The following is a 20,910-nucleotide window of genomic DNA, read 5'->3' as shown; positions in this document are numbered from 1 at the left end:
AGATAACCGCTTTCTGCTGCTATCAGTTACTCTATTAACTCAAGTCATAGAGGACTGTTTTGCGGATCTAAAGATCCAAACAATACTGAACCACAGGGATGGGCACAGGCTCAATATGGTTCCATATGATTAACTATTTACTGTTTCTTTAAAAACTTAAACACTGAAACTTGGGAAACTAAATCTAAAAACGCAATTAAAAGAATGTGAAAGTTGCAAAGTCAACCCCTCAAAAGGTAGGGAATGCCAGAATTCAGGTTGCTTGTGCAATCTTTGTTCATCCTCCTTGTGCACATGCTTCATGATCGTCTTTAACTACATGATCACATCCTATTTCTTCCACAGGACCTCTGCCTAACTTCTTGATTTCCCCCTGCCGCTGCTGTCTGTAGGATTCCTGCTTCATTTGTTGCAGTTCTCGGAAGGAGTGTAATTAATGAGAAAGGATTGTCTTGTGGTTAAAGCAGCTAATTACCATCCTGGAAAATTTTATTCTGTCCCTGCCTCTGCCACAGATTTCCTATGTGATGAAAGGCAGGTCATGTAAATGAAAATTTTAACAGGTGATCACTGTATTCCTATATTCTCAGTACCCAATGTGAGACTTCTGTTATCTGATTTGCAAAAGTGCTGAATGCTCACCACTACAACTAACGTCAATGGGAGCTCTGCTCCGAACATATAAAGTACCATTAAATTCTAAGCATTCTGAAAAATCAGACCCTAAGTTTTTCAAATTGAGGACCCAAAATCAGTTGACACCCGGTCTTCTAAGACCTTTGCATGCAGAAATTCTATAGACCTCTGTCATAAATATAAAGGGAAGGGTAAACCCCTTTGAAATCCCTCCTGGCCAGGGAAAAGCTCCTCTCACCTGTAAAGGGTTAAGAAGCTAAAGGTAACCTTGCTGGCACCTGACCAAAATGACCAATGAGGAGACAAGATACTTTCAAAAGCTGGGAGGAGGGAGAGAAACAAAGGGTCTGTGTCAGTCTGTATGCTGGTCTTGGCCAGGGATAGACCAGGAATGGAGTCTTAGAACTTTTAGTAAGTAATCTAGCTAGGTATGTGTTAGATTATGATTTCTTTAAATGGCTGAGAAAAGAATTGTGCTGAATAGAATAACTATTTCTGTCTGTGTATCTTTTTTGTAACTTAAGGTTTTGCCTAGAGGGGTTCTCTATGTTTTTTAATCTAATTACCCTGTAAGATATCTACCATCCTGATTTTACAGGGGGGATTTCTTTATTTCTATTTACTTCTATTTTCTATTAAAAGTCTTCTTGTAAGAAAACTGAATGCTTTTTCATTGTTCTCAGATCCAAGGGTTTGGGTCTGTGGTCACCTATGCAAATTGGTGAGGCTTTTTATCCAACATTTCCCAGGAAAGGGGGGGTGCAAGTGTTGGGAGGATTGTTCATTGTTCTTAAGATCCAAGGGTCTGGGTCTGTAGTCACCTAGGCAAATTGGTGAGGCTTTTTACCAAACCTTGTCCAGGAAGTGGGGTGCAAGGTTTTGGGAAGTATTCTGGGGGGAAAGACGCATCCAAACAGCTCTTCCCCAGTAACCAGTATTAGTTTGGTGGTGGTAGCGGCCAATCCAAGGACCACGGGTGGAATACTTTGTACCTTGGGGAAGTTTTGACCTAAGCTGGTAAAGATAAGCTTAGGAGGTTTTTCATGCAGGTCCCCACATCTGTACCCTAGAGTTCAGAGTGGGGGAGGAACCTTGACAACCTCAAAAGTAGTTCTGTACACAGATGGCATGTAAGATCAGATCCATAAGTAGCAGCTGACTTATTCTTTAGTTCTGAAAAAGGGATCAGACTCTTCCAACAAGTTTTTGGTTAATATTATTCAAATTGCTGTGCTAGTTATTGTTACAGCAGAGCTAATTAAAAATCTAACCTCACTGCAACAAAATATCAATATGCTATAAAAAGAGCAAATAGCCTTTAAAGGGGATAATTGTGGGTTCACTCCCCCTAAAGCCCAGTGCCTCTGAACTTCCTGCTGTGTCAAACAGCTTGAAGCCAACCAGAAAGTGAGTCATTGATTGAAAGACACAACTGAGCCTTAAGTTGGAATATGCTTTATGTTCCTAGTTAAGTTTTCAATAAAAAATTAAACTAACAAGCTGGCCAAGCCATGAGGAAAGCATTGTTGAATCAAATGATCGCAGCACCCTTAACATTAGGTTGCGTTATTTAATGTCTGCTCAGAGAGGCATGTAGTATGCCCGAGTGTAAAACAGATAATAAAAAGGGCAGCTTTAAATGAGTTTAGCATAGCATCCACTTCATTCTCACCAGCTTGTTGCGATAAAAGAGTTGAGGGAAAGATGAAAGACATAGGCCTGGTCTACACTATGGGGTTAGGTCGAATTTAGCTGTGTTAGGTCGATTTTAAAATGAATGCGTCCACACAACCAACCCCGTTCTCTTGACTTAAAGGGCTCTTAAAATCAACTTCTGTATTCCTCCCCGTCGAGGGTAGTAGTGCTAAAATCGACCTTGCTGGGTCAAATTTGGGGTAGTGCAGATGCAAATCGATGGTATTGGCCTCCGGAAGCTATCCCAGAGTGCTCCATTGTGACTGCTCTGGACAGCGCTTTGAACTCTGATGCACTAGCCAGGTACACAGGAAAAGTTCCGGGAACTTTTGAATTTCATTTCCTGTTTGGTCAGCGTGGCGAACTCGGCAGCGCAGGTGACGATGCGGTCCCCCCAAAATTGCAAACAAGCTCCAGCATGGACTGAAAGGGAGACACTGGATCCGATTGCTGTATCGGGAGAAGCATCTCTGCAGGCAGAACTCCGATCAAAAAGAAGAAATGCAAATATATTTGCCAAAATCTCACAGGGCATGTTGGAGAGAGGATACAACAGGGACACACAGCAGTGCCGCATGAAAGTTAAGGAGCTGAGGCAAGCCTACCAAAAGACAAAGGAGGCAAATGGTTACTCCAAGTCTGAGCCCCATACATGCCGCTTCTATGATCAGCTGCTGGCATTCTAGGAGGGGACCCTACCACTACCCCACCACTGTCCATGGACACCTGCAAGGGGGGAGTCTCATGCAACAGGGAGGAGGATTTTGTGGATGAGGAAGAGGGGGAGGAGGAGAATGCGCAACAGGCAAGCGGTGAATCCATTCTCCCCAACAGCCAGGACCTTTTCATCACCCTGGAGCCAATATCCTCCGAAGGCGGGATCCCTGACCCTGAAGCTGGAGAAGGCACCTCTGGTGAGTGCACATTCGTAACTATAGTACAGGGTTTAAAAGCAATAGTGTTTAATGTTTGATTTGCCCTGAAGAATTGGGATGCATTCGCGGCCAGTACAGCTACTAGAAAAGTCTGTTCACGTGTCCGGGGGTGGAGCGGGAATCCTCCAGGGACATCTCCATGAAGCTTTCCTGGAGGTACACTGAAAGTATTCTGGAATCATTGCAGCACAAAGCATGGCAGTGAATGGTCCTGGGTTTTGGTCACATTCAAGCAACATTCGGTCTATATCTTTCTGTGTTAGCCTGAGGAGAGTGATATCATTCATGGTCATCTAGTTGAAATAGGGGGATTTTTGTAAGGGAACAGTAAAAGGACCTCGTTCATGCTGGGCTGTTTGCGCTTGGCTAAAAGGGATCATCCTGGAGAATAGCCATGCGGTGGGGTGGGGTGAAGTGTGTGCTGCACATCCACCCGAAAATCGCAGCCCCTTCTTTTAAATGTGAAATCCAACCCATTGCTTGCTATGAGAAAGGATGGTGCTGCAGTTTGAAACCATTCCCACATGTTATGCGTAAGAAGCCAACCCCACATACCCTTTGCCTTACCATGACTGACTGCCTGGAAACTGAATTCTGTTGTCCAGCTGTGTGTGATGTGTCACCATACCAGCAGGCTCAATATAAAAGACAGAGTGCAACCTTATACCTAAAGCACATGTGCTGCCTGCTGTGAATTGCTTGATTTCACTGTGAAAGAGTCTCTCCCTTTTGTTCTCAGAAATGTATCATCTTAAATTTTACTCTCCCTTTTTATCTCCCGCCAGGTGCAAATGTTTCTAGGTTCCCTCATCATCTCCGTCCCTGAGGTTATTGTAGATTAGAAGGCAAAAAAATGCACTCACAATGGCATGTTTTCCGAGCTCATGCAGTCCTCCTGCACTGATAGGGTACAGCTGAATGCATGGAGGCATTCAGTGTTAGAGGCTAGGAAAGCATTAAGTGAGCATGAACAGCAGAGGCAGGATCGTGAAGAGCGGAGGCAAGAGGCGATGCTAAGGCTAATGGGGGAGCAAACGGACATGATGAAGCATCTGGTGCAGCTGCAGGAAAGCCAACAAGAACATAGACCCCTGCTGCATCCATTGTACAACTGCCTGACCTCCTCCCCAAGTTCCATATCCTTCTCACCCAGACGCCTGAGAACGCAGGCGGGCGGGGGACTCCAGGCATCCAGCCACTCCACTCCAGAGGATGGCCCAAGCAACAGAAAGCTGTCATTCAAATAGTATGATTTGTAATGTGGCTATAATAAGCAATGTGGCCTTGTCTTTCCCTCCTCTCTGCCCCCCGACCCCCCCCGGCTACCTTGTCAGTTATCTCCCTTTTTTTTTAATTAATAAAGAAAGAATGCGTGGTTTCAAAACAATAGTTACTTTATTTCAAAGGGGGGAGGGTAGTTGGCTTACAGGGAATTAAAATCAACAAAAGGGCGGGTTTTCATCAAGGAGAAATATACACAACTGTCACACCGAAGCCTGGCCAATCATGAAACTGGTTTTCAAAGCCTCTCTGATGCGCAGCGCGCCTTGCTGAGCTCTTCTAATCATGCTGGTGTCTGGCTGCTCATTTGTCTCAACCTCCCACCCCGTCATAAACGTCTTCTCCCTTACTCTCACAGATATTATGGAGCACACAGCATGCAGCAATAACAATAGGAATGTTGGTTGCGCTGCGGTCTGACCTAGTCAGCAAACAGCGCCAGCAGGCTTTTAAACATCTAAAGGCACATTCTGCCACTATTCTGCACTTGCTCAGCCTATAGTTGAACTGCTCCTTACTACTGTCCAGGCTGCCTTTGTACGGCTTCATGAGCCATGGGAGCAAGGGGTAGTCTGGGTCCCCAAGGATAACTATTGGCATTTCAACATCCCCAATGGTAATTTTCTGGTCTGGGAAGTAAGTCCCTTCTTGCAGCTGCTCGAACAGCCCGGAGTTCCTAAAGATGTGAGCATCATGCACCTTTCCCGGCCATCCTATGTTGATGTTGGTGAAATGTCCCTTGTGATCCACCATTGCTTGCAGCACCATTGAGAAGTACCCTTGCGGTTTACGTACTGGTTGGCAAGGTGGTCCACTGCCAAGATAGGGATATGCATTCCGTCTATCGCCCCACCACCAGAGTTAGGGAACCCCATTGCAGCAAAGCCATCCACTAGGACCTGCACATTTCCCAGAGTCACTACCGTTGTTAGCAGAAGGTGACTGATTGCATTGGCTACTTGGATCACAGCAGCCCCCACGGTAGATTTGCCCACTCTAAATTGATTCCCGACTGACCGGTAGCAGTCAGGTGTTGCAAGCTTTCACAGAACTATCGCCACTCAATTCTCAACTGTGAGGGTTGCTCTCATCTTGCTATTCCTGTGCTTCAGGGCAGGGCAAAGCAACTCAGAGTTCCAGGAAAGTAGCCTTTCGCGTGCGAAAGTTTTGCAGCCACTGTGAATCATCCCATACCTGCAACGCTATGCGGTCCCACCAGTCTGTGCTTGTTTGCCAGGCCCAGAATCAGTGTTCCACTGTATCAGTCAGCCCCGCTGCCACCATGATGTCCCAATTGCCACAGCATGTGCTTTCAGGAACCTCTGTGTCCATGTCCTCATCAAAATCATCCTCGTGCTGGCATCTCTTAGCCCGGTTCTGCATATACTGCAGGATAATGCGCGAGGTGTTTACAATGCTCACAACAGCTGAGCAGGCTCCATGCTTGCCGTGGTATGCCATCTGCAGGAGAGCAGAGTTGCAGCGGAAGCGGTGGATGATGACGGATGTCACGAGAATAGATATTTATACAGAACGACGAGAGGACCTCTGAGGTGGATTCATGGCACCAGGAGAGCAGAGTTGCAGCAGAAGCGGTGGATAACAACAACATGGAGAAATTTGCTATTGAGACTGAGTTGATTTACAAGAGCAGGAGAGTAGAGTTGCAGCGGAAGCGGTGGATGATGACGGTTAGCAGTCGTACTGCACTATCTGCTGACAGCAGCACCCAGGACACAACAGCAGCGGTGACAGTGAACTGAGCTGAGTAGGCTCCACGCTTGCCATGGTATGGCATCTGCATGGAAAAAAGGCGCAAAACGATTGTCTGCCGTTGCTTTCACAGAGGGAGGGGCGACTGACAACATGTACCCAAAACCACCCGCGACAATGTTTTTGCCCCATCAGGCATTGGGAGCTTAATCCAGAATTCCAGTGGGCGGCAGAGACTGCGGGAACTGTGGGATAGCTACCCACAGTGCACTGCTCCGTAAGTCGATGCTATCCATGGTAGTGAGGACGCACTCTGCCAACTTAATGCGCTTAGTGTGGACACACGCAATCGACTGTATAAATCGACTTCTATAGAATCTACCTAATTTTGTAGTGTAGACATACCCATAGAAAGGGTAAGAAGAGGACTAGTAGCCCTAAAAAGGGAAGACCAAACATCAAAGATTTACAACCTATCCTGAAAAATGATCCCTCACTCTCACAGATCTTGGGAGACAGACCAGTCCTCGCTTACAGACAGGCCCCCAGCCTGAAGCAAATACCACAACCACATAACAAAAACACTAACCCAGGAACCTATCCTTGCAACAAAGCCCGATGCCAACTCTGTCCACATATTTATTCAAGTGACACCATCATAGGACCTAATCATATTAGCCATGCCATCAGGGGCTCGTTCACCTGCACATCTACCAATGTGATATATGCCATCATGTGCCAGCAATGCCCCTCTGCCATGTACATTAGCCAAACTGGACAGTCTCTATGCAAAAGAATAAATGGACACAAATCTGACATCAGGAATCATAACATTCAAAAACTGGTAGGAGAACACTTCAACCTCTCTGGCCACTCAGTAAAAGATTTAATGGTGGCAATTTTGCAACAGAAAAGCTTCAAAAACAGACTCCAATGAGAAACTGCTGAGCTTGAATTAATATGCAAACTAGATACCATTAACTTGGGTTTGAATAGAGACTGGGAGTGTCTGGGTCATTACACATATTGAATCTCCCACGCCGGATTTTAGCATTGAGAGGGAAGAAAACAAAGTAAGAAAGGATACAGAAGAATGTACTTAAGGAGGAAGGGCAGTGTGGATACCAGTCTAATAGGTTATACTGGCTGTAGAATGACCGTGCCTAATAGGATGCAGAATGTGAGTGAGGCCAAACAGCAAAAATTAAGATGTTTGTACACCAATGCGAGGAGCCTAGGTAACAAAATGGAGGAACTAGAGCTACTGGTGCAGGAAGTAAAACCAGATATTATAGGGATAACAGAAACATGGTGGAATAGTAGTCATGACTGGATTACAGGTATTGAAGGGTATGTGCTGTTTAGGAAAGATCGAAATAAAGGTAAAGATGGTGGAGTAGCATTGTCTATCAATGATGAGGTAGAATGTAAAGAAATAAGAAGAGATGGTATGGCTAAGGCAGAGTCCATCTGGGCAAAAATTGCATTGGTGAAGAAAACTATTAGAGCCTCCCGGGATAGTGCTTGGGGTGTGCTATAGACCGCCGGGATCTAATTTGGATATGGATAGAGCCCTTTTTAATGTTTTTAATAAAGTAAATACTAATGGAAACTGTGTGATCATGGGAGACTTTAACTTCCCAGATATAGACTGGAGGACGAGTGCTAGTAATAATAATAGGGCTCAGATTTTCCTAGATGCGATAGCTGATGGATTCCTTCATCAAGTAGTTGCTGAACCGACTAGAGGGGATGCCATTTGAGATTTGGTTTTGGTGAGTAGTGAGGACCTCATAGAAGAAATGGTTGTAGGGGATAGTCTTGGCTCAAGTGATCATGAGCTAATTCAGTTCAAACTGAACGGAAGGATTAACAAAAATAAATCTGCAACTAGGGTTTTTGATTTCAAAAGGGCTGACTTTCAAAAATGAAGGAAATTAGTCAGGGAAGTGGATTGGACTGAAGAACTTATGGATCTAAAGGTAGAGGAGGCCTGGGATTACTTTAAATCAAAGCTGCAGAAGCTATCAGAAGCTTGCATCCCAAGAAAGGGGAAAACGTTCATAGGCAGGAGTTGTAGACCAAGCTGGATGAGCAAGCATCTCAGAGAGGTGATTAAGAAAAAGCAGAAAGCATACAGGGAGTGGAAGATGGGAGGGATCAGCAAGGAAAGTTACCTTATTGAGGTCAGAACATGTAGGGATAAAGTGAGACAGGCTAAAAGTCAAGTAGAGTTGGACCTCGCAAAGGGAATTAAAACCAATAGTAAAAGGTTCTATAGCCATATAAATAAGAAGAAAACAAAGAAAGAAGAAGTGGGACCGCTAAACACTGAGGATGGAGTGGAGGTCAAGGATAATCTAGGCATGGCCCAACATCTAAACAAATACTTTGCCTCAGTCTTTAATAAGGCTAAAGAGGATCTTCAGGATAATGGTAGCATGACAAATGGGAATGAGGATATGGAGGTAGATATTACCATATCTGAGGTAGAAGCGAAACTCAAACAGCTTCATGGGACTAAATTGGGGGGCCCAGATAATCTTCATCCAAGAATATTAAAGGAATTGGCACATGAAATTGAAAGCCGATTAGCAAGAATTTTTAATGAATCTGTAAACTCAGGGATTGTACCGTATGATTGGAGAATTGCTAATATAGTTCCTATTTTTAAGAAAGGGAAAAAAAGTGATCCGGGTAACTACAGGTCTGTTAGTTTGACATCTGTAGTGTGCAAGGTCTTGGAAAAAATTTTGAAGGAGAAAGTAGTTAAGGACATTGAAGTTAATGGTAAATGGGACAAAATACAACGTGGTTTTACAAAAGGTAGATCGTGCCAAACCAACCTGATTTCCTTCTTTGAGAAAGTAACAGATTTTTTAGACAAAGGAAACGCAGTGGATCTAATTTACCTAGATTTCAGTAAGGCGTTTGATACCTTGCCACATGGGGAATTATTAGTTAAATTGGAAAAGATGAGGATCAATATGAAGATTGAAAGGTGGATAAGGAATTGGTTAAAGGGGAGAGTATTGGTTAAAGGGTCCTACTGAAAGGTGAACTGTCAGGCTGGAGGGAGGTTACCAGTGGAGTTCCTCAAGGATCAGTTTTGGGACCAATCTTATTTAATCTTTTTATTACTGACCTTGGCACAAAAAGTGGGAGTGTGCTAATAAAGTTTGCAGATGATACAAAGCTGGGAAGTATTGCCAATTTAGAGAAGGACCGGGATATCATACAGGAGGATCTGGATGACCTTGTAAACTGGAGTAATAGTAATAGGATGAAATTTAATAGTGAGACGTGTAAGGTTATGCATTTGGGGATTAATAACAAGAATTTTAGCTATAAGCTGGGGACGCATCAATTAGAAGTAACGGAGGAGGAGAAGGACCTTTGGAGTATTGGTTGATCGTAGGATGACTATGAGCCGCCAATGTGATATGGCTGTGAAAAAAGCTAATGTGGTCTTGTGATGCATCAGGAGAGGTATTTCCAGTAGGGATAAGGAGGTTTTAGTACCGTTATACAAGGCACTGGTGAGACCTCACCTGGAATACTGTGTGCAGTTCTGGTCTCCCATGTTTAAGAAGGATGAATTCAAACTGGAACAGGTACAGAGAAGGGCTACTAGAATGATCCGAGGAATGGAAAACTTGTCTTATGAAAGGAGACTCAAGGAGCTTGGCTTGTTCAGCCTAACTAAAAGAAGGTTGAGGGGAGATATGATTGCTCTCTATAAATATATCAGAGGGATAAATACTGGAGAGGGAGAGGAATTATTTAAGCTCAGTACCAATGTGGGCACAAGAACAAATGGATATAAACTGGTCATTTGGAAGTTTAGACTTGAAATTAGATGAAGTTTTGGAATACCCTTCCAAAGAAAGCAGTGGGGGCAAAAGATCTATCTGGCTTTAAGATTAAACTCGATAAGTTTTTGGAGGAGGTGGTATGATGGGATAACATGATTTTGGTAATTAATTGATCTTTAAATATTCATGGTAAATAGGCTTAATGGCCTGTGATGGGATGTTAGATTGGGTGGGATCTGAGATACCCATGAAAGAATTTTCTGTAGTATCTGGCACGTGAATCTTGCCCATATGTTCAGGGTTTAGCTGATCGCTATATTTGGGGTTGGGAAGGAATTTTCCTCCAGGGCAGATTGGAAGAGGCCCTGGAGGTTTTTCACCTTCCTCTGTAGGATGGGGCACAGGTCACTTGCTGGAGGATTCTCTGCTCCTTGAAGTCTTTTTAAACCATGATTTGAGGACTTCAATAGCTCAGACATAGATGAGAGGTTTTTTGCAGGAGTGGGTGAAATTCTGTGGTCTGCATTGTGCAGGAGGTCAGACTAGATGATCATAACGGTCCCTTCTGACCTTAGTATCTATGAATCTATTTCCTTAGGTTAAGTATCCTTACACCTTCTTGTCAACTGTCTAAATGGGCCATCTTGATTATCACTACAAAAGTTTTTTTTTCTCCTGCTGATAATAGCTCATCTTAACTAATTAGCCTCTCACTTCCAACTTATCTGTATCTTACTATACGTTCCATTCTATGCATCCGATGAAGTGGGCTGTAGCCCATGAAAGCTGATGCTCTAATAAATTTGTTAGACTCTAAGGTGCCACAAGTACTCCTGTTCTTTTTGCAGATACAGACTAACATGGCTGCTCCTCTGAAACCAGTAAAATTGTAATTACAGTTAAGATAATTTTCTAGTAGAGATGGGCATTACCTGGACTCAAGTGACCCTGAACCTTATGAATTTCCCCATTGAAGCCAGATCTAAACTTTGTGGATTTGTACCCATTTCTACTTTCTAGTAACTTTAGTTCTCTGATCCTTCACCCTGTTAGGTCCAGGAATCGATTAAATGAAAATTCCTAGAAGGGTGGGTCATTCCTCTAGTGGAATGAATTCTGACAGGAAGGAGCATTAAACTGATGAACCTCTCTGTGTAGTAGTCCAAAGGTACTACAGGACCACTTTATATGGAAAAGAATAACAGGAGCTTCTGATAAGAAATTGCAGCATAGTGTCTTAATTTTAAATAGTACCTTTCAAATACAAGGTATATCAAAGCACTTTACAGTAATGGATCGGATACTGATAGTGTAGTGATTAGGCAAGTATGACAACTATTGTACACTTAATAATACCTCATACACAGTTTGAATCTGTTTCACTGACAGTTAGTTGGATCAGTAGAGTTACCTTTTACTTTTTAAAAGGTGCCATGGATTCTATAACTTCCACAGGGACAGCCACCAAATATGGAAAAAGGAATATGATTTAACACAATCTCAAGGTCCCCACCTTTAACAATACTCTAGCCTCAACACCACATGAGAGCATTAACGTTAGTGTTTACCCAAATCTTGATGTTTAATTTGAACCTATGCCTTTCTTAACCCTGAAATACAAGTGCAAGGTGCAATCATGTGAGTCCCATTAAGACATACATTTAAGACATACATATAAAGAAACTTTCTACAGCAGCTTATAAAAGAGATTTTTAAGGTGTCAAGAGGTTCAGAGCCTAAGAAGGAGGAGAAGGTGATTGAGGTCAGGTGGTACTGTTTCTGTTCCCTGACTGGATCACTTCAGTGACTAATCAGAACAGTGTAAACAGTGACTACTAAACTTATACAACTTGAAATTCATGCTGTTTGGCTAGTTGGTAAGTTGAGTTAGCTATATCTGTTGAACACACAATTCACAATTTGTGCATTTTTTGTAATATTTGCAGTTTGTATTTTGAATCTGCAGATAATACTGCAAACTGTAATTTGCAGACCAAGACAATTCTGACTAATTTCAAATAATGAATACATTTGAATATTTCATGATCTGTTCCCAGATAGCAAGCAAACAGTAAAAAATGCAAAATCCATCAGTTAAACTATTACAATTTTTTGATCATCAGTACTATCAGTATTAGTTTTATGGACCAAAACCAGAACAATTCAGAAAAGTGACTGACGAAAAAGAGATAAGGGGTGAAGCTTTCATTGCAAAAAGGAAATCTGTGTTATCTAAACCTTATTTCTCAACTTCTCCAGGTTGGCAACCCCTTATTTGAAGTCAAGATTTTCATGAGCCCCTTACATTTTTGATAAAAGTAAGTTTTATTTTTAAATATCAGCTATAAACTTGTATAATTTATTTGTGTATGTATTTCAGGAGATTGAAAGAGAATACTTGACCTTGAAGTGTAAAGGTGTATAGCAAGTAGGGATGAGAGATTTTCTTTGTTTTAGATTGTAATTAAATTTTCAATGCCTTGTGACCCTCCTAATTGCTTTCCATGACCCTCCTGGGTATTGCAATTCACCAGTTGAGAAATATTGATCTAAAAATTCAGGGTCAGAGACTCAGTTGCTGTAACTTGATATAGCTCCATTGACTTCATTTTACACCGTTGAGTCAGGAATCAGTTATAAATGACTGGCAAACAGTAATTACGGAGATTCACAGGAACATTGTCTCTGCAGTGAAACAGCTCAAGGAATACTACCATTCTCCCAAATCTGTTTCCAGAAGATAATGGCTTCTTTGTATATTTAAAGACCTGGAGCGAACTCTTCTATGTTCATTCAGCTAGTATGTCTTTGTTTCCATGTCTGTGAGGACATGAACCCATTTTCCTTACAGGACTTGAGAGCTAGGTGCACAGTTATTTATGTACAACTTCATCTCCAGAGGATACTGTACAAGAGATATGTTACAAAAGGCTCTGAGTAGTAAATTCTCACCCATTTGGGGAATAATCTGTCACAAATGTGACCTGCAATTGATGAAGACAACATAAAAAGAAAGTCAAATTGGACTCTAAGGCCCACTAACAAATAATGATTGACAGGATAGCTGACAAACAGTAATAGGTGAATTGTAATATTTTTGGGGCTATGGTGCCCTGAGAATGTGCTACAAAGAAGATATTTTTTAGCCTTGGTAACAGATCCAGTACAGGAAGTCTAGAAACCACCCAGACAAACTATTGAAAGTATTTGAAGAGGTGGGTGCTATTGCATTGAATTATAGAACTACTACAGTAGAAATCTGTAAAATAAATACATACAGTGAATTATCAGTCATCCTTTTTTCTGCTGGAGGATGCTTTTCAGGGTTATGTCAGCTGTGTTAAGAATGTTTATGTAAAACAGATATTACTCCTATAACACAACTTTGATTTTTTTCATTTAATAAAAAATAGATGTCACTTGGGTTTTTTTTTCTTTTCTTTTCTTTAAGCAGCAGCATAATGTTATTTTATGTCCATTAAGGCTTTCTTGAGGATTAGGGCCAGATTCAAATCCTGATGATCTGACGGTGAGTTTTTCAATTGACTTCAGCAGGCTTTAGTTTAGGCCACAAGAGCAACACTTAGATAGCATGGTTGATAGTTGAGAGTGCTCCTGACCCAGATAGTAGGAATATGTGTGCACATACTGGTAGCAGATAGACTATCACTGCTGCCTATCACCCTGTATACTCTGTGGCAAACTGGATCTCTGGATTATGCAGAAGCACTCTGTTGTCACAGACTCAAAATTCTATGGCAGCTTCATTTAAACATTAAAAATACAGGGTTTTATTTAAGCAAATATGAGTAATACAAAGAATACAGTGGTCCCTGTATTTATTTTCATATTAAATTAATTTATTTTATACTGGTCTGGATGAAAGAAGGTGGGAGATAAATCCATAATCTTTCCCTGTCCCCTTTGCTCTTTGTCTGTTTTCATATGGGCCATAAAATTTGTGTGCTAGGAATATATGGGAATATGAGTATTGGGGGGTATTTTCTCTTTTGCGGTGTATAATACTTTTGTACTTATATGTTTTATATGTTGGCACCTAGAACTTGTTTGGTTTGTTATAAAAAAAAAATTGAAAAAGTTTAATAAAGAATAAAAATACTTTATGCTGCCCCCACATTTTCAGTATGTTGCAGATTTTTGACTTGACAACACAGAACTACTTTGTAGAAGCTGTTGGGAAGCTGGATAGGGGCTTGGCAGTTGGATAGGGCTCAATTAGAATTTTTTTTTACTCCTAGGAGAATGGAGCCATAAGTTTTGGGTTGTAGGATAATCACACTACCAGGATGTATTCAGCTTGTCTGCAATCTTAGAAAGATCACAGTGCATGGTTTACATTCAGTTCATATTTGTAAAATTTATTTTGTTCAACCATAGAACTAGAAATATGAGGGGAGGGATGGATAGCTCAGTGGTTTGAGCATTGGCCTGCTAAACCCAGGGTTGCTAGTTCAATCCTTGAGGGGGCCATTTAGGGATCTGGGGCAAAAATTGGGGATTGGTTCTGCTTTGAGCAGAGGGTTGGACTAGATGACCTCCTGAGGTCGTTTCCAACCCTGATATTCTATGATTTTTAAAAATATTTTGAAATCCCCTTTCTCTAAAACTTTAAAAAAAAAATCAGAAAAAAAAATCTAGCCTGGGATTTAGTGTGGAATGTAAAAAAAAAAAAAAATTTGGAGGGGGATGTAAACTGGAGTGAAAGTGAGTTGAAAATTGGACAATATGAGACTCTATTGTCAGCTTTTTACTATGGAGAGTTTAACAGCTCTCCATAATATGTGCCAATATTTTACTAGATTGCATAATGAGACTTACTTCAGTCAAATCTCCATAAGGAAGAGATTCCATATCTGACTTCAGACTGCACACATTGATTGCATAATTGTACCTAAAGAATGAATGTTCAACATTGTTTAATTCCTAAAAATTTTCTTCAGCACAAAATCTCATGTATTTTGAATTACCATAGTATCTTTGTTGCAAATATATCGATTTGAACCATAATAATTCAGTGACCATGATATAATAATTCAGATTCAGCCCTTTCCCCCCTGTTTTCTGTGTGTACAAGTTACAGTTATATTATACTGTGACACAGTTGCCTTTGAAATTCTTATACAATATCATCATATGAGCAGATATACAATGTTTCACTCTACAACCTCCAACTGAGACCAAGAGCATCAAATCTGCAATTCCAGCCTCACGTACAAATCCAAAAATGTAGGAATTTGAGATTAGACTTTAATTTGGATTTCTCAGCACTGAATCACAGTTGCTTGCTATATGTTGAGCCTTTTGACCAACCAAATACTGAATCTGATTCTCATTTACATTAGAGATTTTTTACACCACTTTGTCAGTGTACAGAGGCCTTACTTCAGAGGTGGGCAAACTACGGCCTGCGGGCCACATCCGGCCTGCAGGACCATCCTGCCTGGCCCTTGAGCTCCTGGCCGGGGAGGCAAGCCCCCGGCCCTTCCCCTCCTGTCCCCCCTCCTCCGCAGTTACGCCGCCACAAGGGCAGCAGCTGGCTCCAGTCAGGCGGCGTGGCTTCCAGTCCTGCTGCTCTGAACGGCATGGTAAGGGAGCGGGGAGGTTGGATAAGGGGCAGGGGGCCCCAGGAAGCAGTCAAGGGACAAGGAGCAGGGGGGATTGGATGGATGGGGGGTTCTGAGGGGGGCAGTCAGGGAGCAGGAAGTGGGATTGGGTGGATAGGGGACAGGGGGGAAGGCTGTTTGGAGAGGTACAGCCTTCCCTACCCAGCCCTCCATACAGTTTCACGACCCCGATGTGGCCCTCAGGCCAAAAAGTTTGCCCGCGCCTGCCTTACTTTATTAGTAGTATTATAATGTATGTGAATTGTGGTGGCACCCAGAGGTTCAATCCCATTGTGCCTAGCTATGTACAAACATAATAAGGGCATGGTCCCTGTCCTGAAGAGTTTACAATCTAAAAGGGCATAAGTTTGCATTGATGGCCACTTTAGGGCACCTTTACACTGCAGTGTAAAGTGGCCTTAGTGTAATGAAAGTCAGGTTCTGAATGTTTAAAACTTTGTACCGAAAAACAAGAAGGATAAAGTGCAATCTTATACACAACCTACACATGCAAAATTTGTTCTTCTTTCTGGAGAGGATGGGCTAGGTGTCTACCTACCAGAATTGGTCTCAGATATTAAAAGGAATTGTTTTTTTTACTACTGAAAGATTATATTGCAAATATTAATCTTAGGCTCTATTTTTATTCCATATTTTGCAAAGAATGACTAAAATTTCATTTATCAGCCCTGTTTCTGTGAGCAGTATTCCATATCAGTTGCACCAAATACCTTATAAAACATTCTATAGTTCCTACAAAATTTATGTAATGGCCATATGTTCTGAATCTTCTGGTTCTCCTGGAAGAAAATACTACTGCATTAAGGTCTTGCAGTTGTTGCATCCCAATGTTGTTTTACAAGGCCTATACCTCACTGTCTCACCTTTTTTCAGAACCCTTTATTGTAAACATGCCATGGGGAATTTGAACCAAATTTCAGCTACTAATAATATGTTTGTGAAATTATCTCCAATTTGTATTTTGTGTTTGTGTGCTGGTTTCTTAGAAAATTTGGGGAAACAACCACTAGAAGTCCTGTTTTTCTTCCCCACATAGCACGCATTTGCTGCACCCTGCTGGTGCCTGAGCAGTAACATTGTGACATGAGAGGTAATCAGCCATTCATCACTCCCTCCCTCCAGTTCAATTGCATACTTGGGGTGAGCCACTGGTGCCTTGGTTGTCATGGCAACTGCTGCCTGTGATAACTGATTTACCTCAGACAACCAGGACATTACTACAGTGAAGGATCCCAGGAGGAACTGGAATGAAAGCTGACTGCTCTTTGGACTTGTCCTGTGGCAAGTTACACTGTGTCTTTTCAAAGGGTAATTGTTACTTTTCTCAGATACAAAATTACTTTTCATATATGTTGTTTACATGCTTCTTTCAAATTGGAGGTTGAGACTTTATGAATACTTCCAGCTTTTTTAAATACATGGGAAATTATAGGTCCGAATCCCTACTCAGTTTTCACTGTCAGACAATTAAAAGAAGTAATTTAGAAGTTGTAGTAAAACTGAAGTTTAATTACCAAAAAACATGTTCTGACTACAATATAATTTAATTCCTTTCTATATATTGGTCAACATGGTATTCGAAAGATAAGAATGGCAACCAGATATATATTGAAGAAAGCTAATATGCAAGTGCTTTAGTTAAATAGTACAAGCGGACGAATTAAAGGTTGCATGGGCAACAATCGATCTGGCATTTCCAAACTTGGGAGTACTTGACTTCATAATCTTTTAATCCTTTTTAGTCTTTAACTTTGTACTTTTTAATGATTTTATGGTTTAGTTTATTGATGAGTTACTTTAACTAATAGTAAAAGAAGTTTTTTTTGTTTAATTTGTGTATATTCTTAGAATACTTATTGCCTTTTAACTACATGTAACTCTTCATAATCTAAAACCAGTATTCTTTGGAGCCATTTTCAGGAATTGGTAAATGGAAGTTAAGAAGAACCAGAGAATTTGATATGCTGCTTCAAAAATTGCTGTAATATATGAATACCATAGGACATGTCTATTAAATGTCTTTTTCTGATATTCCTATGTCTATATGTTTTGATAAAATAGTTACTAAACTATTTAAGGAAAGTAACTTCTTGAATTTTTAAATACAAATCATGTGTCTGGGATGTCTAATGGAAACATTTATCTGAAATTTATAGACAGGCAAATTCATTCCATTTCCCACATGGCTCAACTTCACAAATTTGCTGGTTGAAGGCAATAGCAGGTATTGAAGAAAATGAACATCTGACAAGCATGGCTGCCCACCAGCATCTAGCCAGATTTGGCAGGTGAGACACTGAAACAAGTCTTTTTTTTTTTTTAAATAAGCACAGGGATTCTCTATCTATTATCCATATAAGTATGACTGAACAAGGTTGGAACTACAGTTATTAGCAATACAGAGGTAGCTTTTGTTAGTACTTAGGGATAGGAACTTGCTGGTTTTATGCAATGCTGCACTGATAAGTAGCAGGAATGCAGAGGAAAGTTTATGGATATTTACAGGAGTTCTTTATTTTCTACATTTTTCCATATTTCTTTGGTTTGAAGTCTCCTAATTTAGTTAATTTGTTCCCATTTTGGATTTAAAAAGCCTCCTCTCACATATTAGAGTGTCCTGTTGTGTGATATGTGTGGCCCATGAGAATATAAAGGAGAGAGGCATATGCATCAGGTGTGTAACAGGTTGTCCTGCCCTTTAAGGGCCAGAGGCCTGGGGCAGCCAGCCATGTTAACTATTCAAATGCAGCTGCGAAGGAAACAGGTGTTCCCTATTAAAGAGCTGCAAGAAAAATGGGACAGCTGAGAGAATCTGCAGGAAGGGATAGCCTACCTCAGTAGTCCCAGAGGAAGGGATACTCCCAGGGGGAAGCCCTGCTAGTTGTGGTTGGGTAGAAAGCCCCAGCTGGAAGTTTTGTTTTCCTTTTGTGACTTGTTTGGACAAAAAAATGGAACCAGGAGGGAAGGGCTAAAAGCTGATTTGGGCATGGCTGATGATTCCCCAGGCTGGTGAGTAAAACTGCAAGGGCACAGAAGGGTTTATGCAGCCTGCATGACCAGAAAGGGAAGGACATGTGCAGCCCATGTGGCTGTTAAAAGAGGGGGGTGTGCACCTTGACAGGCATATTCAATGTGTTCTAAGTCTATGTACAAAGCACAACATATATGGCAATGTCACACTACATGAACTAAAATAAAACCCATTTCCCTGCAGTCTCAGTCCAAAGCCAGAGGAACATCGGGACTGCTTCCTCCCTAGGGAGTAGAAAAAGAGGTGAAAACTCGGCCTTGCCCATAGCATAAGCTCATAGTGTAGGACCAGTGGGTACTGAGGAATATGCTGCATGCACAGAAGGGTGTATTCCCCTTGCAGATCAGAAGTGCTAGAAGGCATTCTAATTCACTAAGGCAGAATGTTTCCTAGTGCTTCCCCTGGAGTGATGCACCTCCCCCTCATGCCGGGAAGAGCTGTGCCTTTAAGGCACAAATGAGTTCTGAGGCCCAGATTTTTAAAGGTATTTAGGTATTGCTCTGCTCACCATTGTCAGGTCTAAGTCCCATTTTCAAAAGTTTCTAGGCCAGGCATGATTTAAATGGAAGTTAGGCAGTTTGGTGCTTTTGAAAATCCTATTTGGCATCTATCTGCATCTTTAGGCACCTAAATACCTTAACAAATCTGGCCATTAGGCACTTTGGAGACTAAGTCCAATTGACTTTGTGAATGGAACTTAGCCATCTAAATCATGTAGGGCCTTGCAAGGTGGAGTGGAGCAGTGCTGAAATATCTTTTAAAATCTGGGCCTAAGTAACTAGATGAGCTTTACACCATGTCCTGAAGATAAACAGAATGATGCTGACAGACCAATTGGTTGCTATCACCTTAAATAGTTGGGGGGCCTCTAGTGGGCCTGCCTGTCTTCTACTGCAGTAGACCCCTAACACATCAGCAGCATATATATGTACTAGGCCTTGCATGTTTGATTATAGGTAGTAAATATGATTATTTGAACCACAACTCTGCCCATGTGGTTTCCTCTTAGTCTTAACCTTGCGTAGAGAGCAAAGACTCAACATCAATGGAGAAAGTGAATGCCATACATTTCCTAGTTGTTTATAACTAATTTAAAAAAAAAAATTTTAAATAGTCTCACAAAACTAAATGCAATATACACTGACTGCACTGCATCAGTTAGTAATATGAGAACTCATGAACTGCTGCTTTTGATTTCTGGGGATATTTCTGTTATTTAGCTTATGGCTAATTTAACACATTTATTTTCTTCTTAGTTTTAGTCACATGCTATGGCAGCTGAAATTTGAACACATGGTACATGACAACAGGAGTAAGGTGATGATTTAATCATCATTATAATGTGTAAATACCAGTCCTGAAAAATGAAAATATCCAGTAGTCTAGGTCAGTCACAAAGAAAGTAATGACCATTTATAGCCTAACTTTTTAAATAGTCCATTTGCCTTTTGAGATATACAAAATTAAAATAACTGACCAGCCTGATCCTTCAGTTGACAATATCTGAAGTCCATATATATGAGAGACCTGGAAGTTTTAGTTCTAAAGCTAACTGAGGCTGGGAGCATCAAAGAGGCGATACTACGTATCTTGTGACTGAGAATGTTGCATACATCTCGTCTCAGCAGTCACTGATGACTAGTTGTAGATTTAATGTCTTGGAAGATAATATTTGGCATTGATGGTTGCAGCAGGAGTACAGAGTTTCATTGGGTGTGGATAGGAACATTGGAACTCAGAGGTGCGATCTCCCATGGAGTACATATGTGTGGGGCCATGATTAATTATAGGTGTTCTATGGAAATGAACCAGAATAAAGGCAATGGTGAAAGTCAAATAATGCCCTCTCCTCCCCATTAGTCATGGGATCAAGTAGAGTGAGGGAAACCTCATGTTCAGAGGCTTTGGGCCCTAGCCACAAAAGAAGACAAGTGAGTGTGTGTACACATATGTAAGTTCAGCTATCAAATATGGAAGCTTATCATTAGAGTAAATAAGTATTGGTAAGATTTAAGTATTCCAATAATTACCTTTCTTCATTGTATTCTTCTCCAAATAATATATTCCGCCTAACAGTTTCATGAAATATCCATGCTTGTTGTGACACATAAGCTAATGTTCCATCAACACCTACTGTCCCATCATACAAGTACATCTGA

The 20,910-nt window shown here is 41.3% G+C and overlaps 1 protein-coding gene across 1 annotated transcript in view; it reads right to left on the bottom strand.

Annotated features, from left to right (window-relative positions):
* Positions 1 to 20,910, bottom strand: part of LOC144272765 (ATP-binding cassette sub-family C member 12-like) — a 104,738-nt gene that overhangs the window by 48,626 nt on the left and 35,202 nt on the right. The window contains exons 12-13 of the mRNA XM_077831075.1: positions 20,782 to 20,906; positions 14,915 to 14,987 (exon numbers count right to left, since the gene is read on the bottom strand). Of these exons, the coding sequence (XP_077687201.1) occupies positions 14,915 to 14,987; positions 20,782 to 20,906 (198 nt within the window). The remainder of the gene's footprint in view (positions 1 to 14,914; positions 14,988 to 20,781; positions 20,907 to 20,910) is intronic.

Source organism: Eretmochelys imbricata, chromosome 12 (assembly GCF_965152235.1).
Source record: "Eretmochelys imbricata isolate rEreImb1 chromosome 12, rEreImb1.hap1, whole genome shotgun sequence".
NCBI lineage: Eukaryota > Metazoa > Chordata > Testudines > Cheloniidae > Eretmochelys > Eretmochelys imbricata.
This window is presented reverse-complemented; position numbering and strand designations above follow the sequence as displayed.